The 11,147-nt window shown below is 30.8% G+C and overlaps 1 protein-coding gene across 1 annotated transcript; it reads right to left on the bottom strand.

Moving 5' to 3' along the window:
- Positions 1-1,557: 1,557 nt before the first annotated feature.
- Positions 1,558-3,812, bottom strand: LOC146881886 (uncharacterized). Its single transcript, XM_085668730.1, has 5 exons — positions 3,337-3,812; positions 3,033-3,080; positions 2,826-2,885; positions 2,085-2,168; positions 1,558-1,971 (listed from the first exon to the last, which is right to left on the bottom strand). The coding sequence occupies exons 1-5, from the start codon at positions 3,784-3,786 to the stop codon at positions 1,858-1,860; spliced, it is 756 nt and encodes a 251-aa protein (XP_085524856.1). The 5' UTR covers positions 3,787-3,812; the 3' UTR covers positions 1,558-1,857.
- Positions 3,813-11,147: the final 7,335 nt, after the last annotated feature.

The raw sequence follows: 11,147 nt of genomic DNA, 5'->3' as shown, positions 1-11,147 counted from the left end.
AACTATTGGTGTAGGTGCATGTCAGATAAGTCACCGGATGACATTCTAACTGACTAGTGCAGGGCCATGCAAAATGCAATTGAAATTATTTTTCCAAATACTCGTCATCGATGGTCCTTATGGCATATAATGAAAAAGATTCCTGAAAAGTTACAAGGATATACTCATTACAAAACAATTAAAACCCAGTTGAAGACATTGGTGTATGAGTCCCTAAGTGTCCAACAATTTGAGAGCAGGTGACGACAATTAATGAATGATCACGACTAGGATAACAATGACTAGTTGGCCACACTATACGAAGAGAGAAAACGGTGAGTGCCTTGCTATTTGAAAGGAAATTTTTGGGCTGGTATGTCCATAACACAACGCAGTGAGGGACTCAATGCCTTTTTTGATGGATTTATCAATTCAACAACAACGTTACAACAGTTTGTAGTACAGTACGAAAATGCGCTACGACACAAAGCTGAAAAGGAATGTGAGGCGGACTTTGCATCTTTAAACACTACAATCCCATGTGCCACCCAATCCCTTATTGAACGACAATATCAACAAGCCTACACTAGGGATGGCAAAATTGGCTAGGCTCGCCAGCCCAGCCCGACCCGTTTTTGGCGGGCCGGGTCAAAATGGGCTGGGCTAACTCGTTTTGCCACCCCTAGCCTACACACATGCCAAGTTTGCAGAAATACAAACGAAATTCCGAGCAAAGATGAATTGTGCAATCAAAATGGTGGATGCTACACCTTCGGGATGCAACTACGTGATCCTACAAGAGTTATTATGGGATGGTAAATGTGCAAACAAATATTATGATGTCCATTATGATGCTAAAACGACCACAATAACATGTTCATGTCTACTTTTTGAGTTATGTGGTATTGTTTGTAGACACTGTTTGATTGTCCTTGGTCAAGAGGAAGCAATAACAATATCCACCAAGTATATCATTTCTCGGTGGAGCAAACTTATACGAAGGAGATATACTTCCATGAGAACAGCTTACAACACCCACAGTAAGGACCCAACAAGAGTGAAAAAAAATCAAATCTTTCGGTTTGTGAGATGGTGAGCGCGTGGTCTTTCCTCACGCGCACGAGGGGCCGCAAAACATTACCCACTTTGATAGTTGCTTAGAACCATTACTTCGTCCTTCATTTTTTTTTTCAAAAATATTTACAATAAATCCACGTTTCATTGCTACATAGGCGGGTCAAAAACAGGTTAAAAAAATCAGGTTAGAGTATCATTTTCCATAAAGTTCAAAGAGCTCACATAATAAAATAGTACATGTTGAACATATTAATCTAATTTAGAACATGCCAGTATTTCTCCCATGCTTATAGAAATAATTTGAAAGTGTAATGAATAGCCATTGAACCTTTTCCAGCAAGTATTTTTAATAGATTCAGGACTCCAGAAAAAATAAAGGTTTTTCTCCAATATAATGAACATGTTAGCGGTAAGCTTGGAGAATGCTGCTGTGTTACATAGTGGTCATGGGTTCTAGGCATTGGAAGAAGGGTATTCTAATTTACAAATATGCTGGAAAAATGAGATAAGGAACTTCTTTATAACACAGAATCTCCCCTGTTTGGACAAAATGAATACAGAGTTACTTTCCAGTCACTCAATATACTACAAGGCTTTCTAGTGATTATGCAACATGAATTTATTCTCAAGAACACCAGAGTCCAAGATATTGTAATGAATAATTCATTACAATATAATTGCAATTCTATAAATTTAACTTTTAGAAATAAGTGTAAAAAACATGACTCTTTATTATTCAGAGATATTTTACATCAATAGAGTATAAAGTTTCTCTGCCTCCAACATATTAAAATGAAAAACTCATCCCACCTGTACAGGCCGATCACCAAGTATCACTCTGCCACCATACTTGATGGCTTCTTCATATGCCACACGAAACTCAGAGCCAGGAAAGACCTCAAGTTTACTAGCAATCTGTCCAAAACTTAATAGCAGGATATATGAGAAACATAGCATTATTGGATAATGAAAGATAGACGATTGAAAGCCTATAAAAGGATGATAGATATGGTTGCCTAGAAACCTGCCTTGGCAAGGAACCAGCCATAAAGCACTTCAAACATGTTATGTTTTTTCTTCAACATTGTAACCATTTCTCCCACAGTGGGTACCTGGAAGAAGCAAAGTCAATAATCATACAAACAACTGAAGGAGAACCAGATTAATATGATAGAATCAACCAAATTAGTTGACGGTATGTTTGGAGAAGGCATGTGGAAAATTGAACAACAATAATTACAATTATAAGTTTATTTCTTTAAGAGATGATTGTTTTCTACTTTAAGAAAAAGGAAAAACAAACTAAACTATTCGTAAGTTGACAGCTAAAAGGTTTAAATCATCAAGGTAAAATGAGTTTCTATGTGTGTTTCGTCCTTCAGTGAAACACCAAGTAAGCCATACAATTACACAGCCAGATACTTTATCTTTCGAGCAATCCACTCATCTAATATGGAACTAAAGAATGCCGCCACACCCTACAAATTGGAACATCAAATACATCACATCACTTGCAACTTCCGCACATAAGTTACCAATTATAGTGGTCAGAGGGACAGGTTGATACTCTTAGAAATTGGATTTAGGGTCTCACTAAACCCTACCATGCGGGATTAAACCATAAAACCTTCCAAGTTAAAATTACGACAACTCCCAAAAGTGGTCAAAGTTGGGAGGCTAGCCGTGACAACAATTAAGCCACTTTCCAACAATTAACGGACTAAAGGACAAAGGGAATGTACAAAACAACAATTTAAAAGGATAGAAACCTTGAGATTTTGAAGGGTAAGCACAGCAACACGACTGGAGCACAACTCTAGGAAGACAGCCTGTAACAAAACAAAGGTCGGCCACAGGTTTACATCACTAAAAATCAAAAAATTCAAGGGGCATCATGAAATCAAGAGCAAGCAATCATGCAACTGAAGGATCAATCCATCAGCCAAGTATTAGTAAGTTCAAAAGAGAAACAAAACCTGCGGTTTAAGAAAATTCACTATAGCTTGAACTTCTCTGCTTGATTCCTACACAAAATTCAGCGTCAATTTTAAACTCCGAGCAATTCAACAACTGTACTTCTTATTACAACTACTAGAATTGATACGATGAAGTAAAATACGGTCACGCATCCTCTGTAAAAATGACTAACAGTTCCGATTGAAACAAATAGAGAATAAAATAAAATAAAACAATCCCTAATCATTCGCTCTCGTTGAACATAGTGACAATGTACAGCATAACGAAACCTAAAACCTGATTCTGAACGACCCGAACCAATACCTCAGAGACATGAGCGGTTCCGACCAAGTAAACGTCGCAGACACCGCCTTCGGCGGCAGACTCACACGAGAGGACGAGAACGTTTCTGGATAGTTCCTCTGGGAGAGTGACCTGACGGCGATCGGAATCCGGCGCGTCATCCGACGCAGAGGGAGCAGCGTCGGCGTCGGAAGGCTCGTCAATTCGAACCATGCTCTCAGACAGACTCTCCATCTTCAGATCCGGGACGTGGACGAAGTCCTCGCCCGAGGCGGCGGATTCCGGCGGTTGCGCGTCCATCGCCGGGCGAAGTGGAGAGTGCGTTCGGCAGTGGGCGAGGGCGGAGGTTTTGGTAGAGAATTGGGGGAAAGAGAGGGTTTGGAAACAAGAAATTGATGTTGCGAGGAGATGTTTGGAGTGATGAATGAAGGGCGTGACTCGGACGAGTTGAGGAGTGACGAAGTGAGTCATAAGCTGTTGAAACGTTATTGCGGTTTGTGTGTAGAGTGTCAGAAATGAGAATAGTGTGTGCGTTACAGTGTGGGCCCCTTTCTCCCTGCAGGTTATTCCAAAAGCAATTTAATTACTCATTTTTAGTTTAATTAAACAAATTTTAATTTTTTACTCCGAAGAAAATTATTTATAAATTAAAAAAAGTTTGCTATTTTTTTCATCAGATATTTTCTAGTGTAAAAAATTGTGTACACAGAATAAATGTTAACTTAAAATTTTGGAGACATTTTCTCTCTCTAATATAATCAACTTTATAATTCAGATTTTTATTCTATTTTTGTCTGCCAGTTGCCTATAAATCAAAAGTGATAACAAGGCAAAGGTAGTTTGGATTGCGAACTAATCAGATTTGAACATAAAAAAGTAATCAATTGTTTCCAAATTTATTAAAGGCTTAACCCTACGTACATGTAAGTGTGAGATGATTAGATTTTGTCATCGTGAGTCATGACACTGTCTTTAATTGTTTTTATGCCGAAAGTTATAATTATTAGAGTGTGGATTTTTATTGTTTTTTTTTTATGTTATTAAAAAAACTCAACAGAAAAACTCAACTCCAGTTATTATATATTTTAAATTTAAATTTTTACATGAAACATCTATACTTTGTTTACCAGTTTTCTCGTGTTAAAAGTTGTGTAGTATTCCTACAATTTTATTATTTAATTTACTAAATAATTCCAAGATGAATCGAGTTTTATTTTTTTTAAGTAATATTGAGTGAGTATAAAAAGTATAAAGATGAAATTTTTTTAATTAAAAGAAATATAATAAAAATTAAAATTACTTTATTTTTTATTAGTAATTGTATTTTCTATTTTTAATTATTTGTTATTATAAAAAATATCTAATTAATAAATGTGGAATAATTATGCAAATCATATTTTAGAACATATAATATTTTCACAACGTAATTGTATATGTACAACATAATTGATTAGGTTACAACAAATTTCATTTTAGTTTCTCGAGGATAAAAATAGAAATTAGTTAAATTTGAGACTTTTTCTTTAAATATTAGTACATCTCTTCATCCTACTTCTCCTTCCTTCTTTGTAACGATAGGCCCTAATATAATTACAACATAATTAAAGATTAATATATATATATATATATATATATATATATACCGATGTATAATTATATATAAAGAGAATTTAACTTTTTTTTATACTTATATATAGATGATTCTTTCTCTAGTGTATATATTTCATAATTTTAGTTTTGCTCTTTATAATATTGTTAACTGAATTGTTAATAGTAACGATTATATTGAATTATTTTTTTAAAAACTATTGTAATGTACAAATGCTTATCGATCTACTCCTACAAAAGTTTGAGCTAGGAAAGGGGGTGGGCCTAGTTGCAGCACTCCCAACCTCTCCTACTAAGCTCGAGCCGACATCGAGGAGAAGGTAGTTATTAGGTGGGTATTTTTCTTTTCCGTTATGGAATATTTTTGAGGTCCCAATTTAGGGGGAAATATCTCTCTATAATCAAAGATTCGTTGCGCTTTGTATATGTTTTTTAATATAAATAAATAGTAGGCCCCTTTGGCCAAAGGAAGATGACCTTTTTAGCCTTAGTACTTTTTTGTTATTCAGGTTATAAGGAAAAGTTGAATCATTATTCATTATGGAAGGGGATCTTCATCTCCAGTCTAGAACAATTGGCGTCCATTGTGGGGTCTTCGTGAAACCTGATCCCAAAGCATCTCTTACAAAGATCTCATGGCCATAAGGTCTACCTAGGACATGAGCATGGATGGAACTGCTATCCAACAGGTCATGCAGGGCATAAAGAACCTAAGGAAAGAGAATGAGGCTATCCACCAAAGGACGAAGGAAGATAATGCTAAGGTCGAGGCCGACTAGGCACAACTGCAAAGGGAGATTGAGGCGGGAAATCAAAAAGGAGAGAGCTTAGGTTAGGGTTGAACGTGAACAACTCCAGCAACAAGTCAAGCAAGAGTTCGAGCAGTTAAGAAAGGAAGTAAAGGAATCTCGCCAACGCTTGGGCGAGGCTCTTCGCCAACAAGAGCTGCTCCAAAAAACCAACAAGGAGATAAGGTGGTGAATGCACGATCATCAAGGGGAAAGGGTGAACTCATGACCCACACATAAGTTGCAACGAAAGTCATCCATTCTCGCCTAGGTCATGGAAAAAGCCACATAACTTCGTATTGCCAAAGGTCTCCTCCTTCTCAGGGGAGTCAGACCCTAAGATACACTTGAAGCCTTTCCGGGCCCAAATGTTGATCGCAGGAGGAAGTGATGTTGTCTATTGCAAAAATGTTTGCATAGTCTTTAGCAGACTCAAATGTTCCTATAATGGTTTGCGACAATCCGGGCAAAGTCCTTAGAGATGGCAGATATGTTCAACGTCAAGCAGAGAATTGACGAGCCACTCAAAATCTTTCTGAATCGATTATGCAATCTTAGCATGAGATTAGTAGAACCAAACGAGGGAATGTTGGTGAGAGCATTCGTGAAGGGACTACGGGCGAATTCTTTTAGTGAATCTCTTCTCAAATCCCCGACTCGGACTCTAGCCAAGCTATGAAGGAGGAAACTGCAGCGGAAAAGGGTATAAGAGAAGTGCATGATAGCAGAGGTGAGAAACCACAAGGAAACCAGAAGTCATAGGCTAGACAACGCCAAGAAGGATTGAACGAAGGTACACTCCTTATATTGCACAAAAGAAGGAGGGGGAAAGGAAGCCTAGGTTAAAGTGCCCCACCTTCATATCCTCAAGGGCAGCGTTCTTGGACGAGGAGGAGGTCACAAGACTTTTGCATTTTCCCCAGCCGACGAACAAGATTCTTGTGGAAAGTCAAAAACCACTTCACTAAAGGCTCGTCATAAATCTAAGCTACAATAGTGAGGGCTTGTGAAAATTCGAAAACCACCTCATTAAGGGCTCGTCATAAATCCAAGTTATAATAGTGAAGGCTCGTGAAAAGTGAAAAACCACCTCACTGAGGACTCGTCATAAATCTAAGCTACCATAATGAGTGAGGGCTCGTGGAAAGTCAAAAACCATGTCATTGAGGGCTCATCATAAATACGAGCTACCAGAGTGAATGAGGGCTCGTGGAAAGTCAAAAACCTCCTCATTGAGAACTTGTCATAAATCTGAGCAACGATAATGATAGCTTGTGGAAAGCCAAAAACCACCTCATTAAGGGCTTATCATAAATCTAAGCTACCATAGGGAGGGATCATTCAAAGGACCCATCATAAAACTAGGCTACCATGACAACCTCTCATAGTAGCTTTCTGCAAGCTCGAGCTTGGAGGATTGTATATTGCACAAATGATCACCGACCTATCCCTACAAAAGTTTGGGTCAGGGGCCTAGTTGCAACATTTCTAACCTCTCCCACTAAGCTCGGGCTAATGTGGAGGAAAAGGTAGTTATTAGGGGAAGATTTTTCTTTTCCGTTGTGGGATATTTTCGAAGTCCCAGTACAGGAGGAAGTTTCCCACTATATGTTTTTTTTTGCCGTAATACCTTTTTGTTATGCAGGTTAAAAAGAAAAGTTGAATCATTATTTATTTTGGAAGAAGGACTCCGATCTCTGATTCGGAACAACTACCATGAATTTCATTTTTTTTTTCTTTATCATATAGTTTCTACACTAATTCATGTACTTTCTACTATTACTCCCAAACTCTTTTTTTAACTAAGAAAACTCAAATACAAAGGTACCATAATTGTGTTTCTGCTAATATATAGAAAATAAATTCTTATATTTAGGCCAAAAAAAATTCCATTGGTCATTTTTTTCTATCTCATGAAAATAAATAATTTTATATAGAGAGGAAAACAAAATTGACTAAAAAGCGTTTCTTTTTTCATCACGGTCCGTCCAAAAAAGGTTCAACATGCTTTCCGTTACAGAATCAAAGTATTTATTTATTTTTTAATTTAAAACGCATTTTTCTAATTTACAATGTTCACCTTTTGGTTGAATGGTAACGACGAATAATAATAAATGAGAATGCTACTAAAAATAATAATGATAATAAAAAGCTATGTACATTATCTATAACGATATATCAAAATATATAAATAGATTTTTTTTACACATTTTAAAATTTTAATTTTATTTTTTAAAATATAATTATTTATTAAATTTTTAAAAATTAATTGTTATTTTTACAACTTTTTTATAAAATCGTTCATCGTTATCTTTTTTTTTATTTATCAACCGTTATTCTCTCATTTTTTTAATATATTTCACTTTATTTTTAATAAATATAATTTTATTTTATATATTTAAAAAATACGTACACACAAATATAATAGTACCTGTGTCTATATCAATAATTATAATAATTATAATAGTAAAAATGTTGACCAGGAAAAGAATGAAGATAAGCATGGTAAAAAAAGTGATTATGATATAACTATAATAAAATTAATAATATTGTCATAATAATTACAATAAAATAATAATAATATTTATTATTTAACATATTTAAAACATAATTTATATATTAAAAGTATTTACCGGAAATTCTAACCATATAAAAATAAAAATAAATTATCTACGGCAATACCAAGATAAAATAGTAATTACATAAAATAATTTAAACTAAAATAAAAGTAGAAAACAGTTGAAAAACTAGTTATAACCTTAGGACTTTTAAACTAGTTTAGTAAAATTAAATGTTAACATAAATGACAAAATACAAAATGTAGAAATAGATTTACTTATATGTGTCTTTTTTGAATGGAAGTTTTATATTATTGATACAAATATATTCTATCTTAAAACATTTTAAATCAAATTAAGAAAATAGAATAACCTATTTTAAATCGGCATCACCTTGTGATTATGTTAATTGATACCGTCGTTAAAAAACAACGTAATATAAAAAAAAAAACATACCTTCTATCAATAAATTAAAGCATAATTAAAAATAATTAAATAATGACTGCAAATAGTATAATAATTAAAATAAATAACATAATATACAATATGCAAAACTAATAATAAAATAAAATAAACTTATTTATAAATACATTATAAAAAGTAGCATTCAAAAATTCTTACAAATTAGTAAGAGTTGTTTACTTAATAATAATAGTACTAATAATACCCACCTAGTATTTTACCTCGTGAAAGGATTTAAATAAACTGAACTAGTGTATCTTTGTTGTTACATTGTATTGAATTTTTATAATTAAAAGACATCATAGTTTTTTACCCAACTTTTTCCCTCATTTTATCCAGCAACAGATAATTAATTTCGATATTGAAACTACAAATAACTTGACCTTTTTTTGTAAATCTACCATGAAAATAAATTATTTTTAAGGCTTTCCATTTTAAATAATTATCCTAAAATTATATTTGAGCTTATATATTATATATAAACAATAACATTATGTTTGGATGTTGGAAAATTAAAATATATTGTATTTGAATTGTTTTCAATTAAATTTCATTCATTTTCTAAATAACTTATTTGGATAAAAAAATAAAAATACCTTATATTTCAATATCATGTTTGGATAAAATAATTAAATATCTTGTTAGATAAAATTTTATTTTAACAATATTTATTTTAGGCTTAATCGTTCTTTAATAAATTTGAAAATGTACAATGTCTCTAATAAATTTTGTGTTTTATGGAATCTTTAAAATTTTGAAACTTTTCAATTGAAATCCTATCATTAAGTGTAACAGTTAACTTTGTGAAGTGGCTTACACGGTTATTCTCCACAAATGTTGTCTGTCACATAATAATTTGTCACGAAGAAGATATCATTTCCATATATTTATTGTATTTAACGAAAATAATTTTTAAATTTAATTAAAATTATAAATTAAAAAATAAAAAAATTACAAAGATATAAAACATCTAACCATAAAATTATGAAAACAAAATTATAAAATATAAATTACAATAATTATAAAATTATAAATATATATATATATATATTGCAATTTTACAGTTTAATAATTATAAAATTATAAAATTATAAAATTATAAAATTATAAAATTATAAAATTATAAAATTATAAAATTATAAAATTATAAAATTATAAAATTATAAAATTATAAAATTATAAAATTATAAAATTATAAAATTATAAAATTATAAAATTATAAAATTATAAAATTATAAAATTATAAAATTATAAAATTATAAAATTATAAAATTATAAAATTATAAAATTATAAAATTATAAAATTATAAAATTATAAAATTATAAAATTATAAAATTATAAAATTATAAAATTATAAAATTATAAAATTATAAAATTATAAAATTATAAAATTATAAAATTATAAAATTATAAAATTATAAAACTGTGAAATTATAAAATAAAAATTATATGTGATATTTTATAATTTTGTAATTATGAATTTATATATTTTTATAACTTTTGTAATTTGTTAATTTTTCTAATTTTTTATTTTTTATTTTTTATTTTTTAATTTTTGTTTTTATAATTTCAGTTACATATTTTTTACTTTTGTAATTATTTATTTATTTTCAATTTTATAATTTTATAATTTTAATTAAATTTAAAATCTATTTTGTTAAATATTTAGGAAAGTTCTAATCATTACTGTCTTTTGCAACAAATATTATGTAACATTATTTATAGAAAGTCATAATACAAAGATAACTAACACATTACATATACAAGGACAAATTGAAAAGTTTTAAAATTTTAAAAATAAACTACAAAAATTTATTAAAAATTTTCAAATTTATCAAAAACTTAAAATATAATTAAGTATTTATTTTAATATATATATATATATATATATACAAATTTTAAATTAAATTTTAAAAGTATTACCAAACTTAAAATATTTAAATAATTTATATGGTTAAAGGTCCAAAAGAGTCCTTGATGTAAGATTGTTAGTAAAAAAATTTTAAATTCCACCTTTTATAAGAATGTTTGAATTTTTGCTAATATAACAATTAAAATACTTTTAAAAAAAATACTTATATTTTAGATACTTTTTAATTTCTCTATTCAAAATTTTTTTTTATTATAAAGAATTTCAAATTAATCATGAATCATCCTCTTAAATTACCCCATCCAAACATATTATATACATATTTTCCAAATGGATCATCCACTTAATTACCTCATCCAAACATATTATATGCATATTTCCCAAAATCCTCACTCATTTACTTTGGGAACTAGGACGTAGTCAACGAAGTTAATAGAGAAACCTCATGAATTTCATCATTTTAAATTCTCAACAGTCTTGGATATGGAGAACCAAAAAGATGCAGAATATTGCATATGATAGATACGGTAATTTCAGTTCAATGA

This window comes from Vigna unguiculata, chromosome 11, assembly GCF_037176805.1.
Source record: "Vigna unguiculata cultivar grain cowpea cultivar isolate G323 ecotype 2 chromosome 11, ASM3717680v1, whole genome shotgun sequence".
Lineage (NCBI taxonomy): Eukaryota > Viridiplantae > Streptophyta > Magnoliopsida > Fabales > Fabaceae > Vigna > Vigna unguiculata.
Note: the sequence above shows the minus strand (reverse complement) of the source record. Positions and strands in the feature narration are given on the sequence as shown.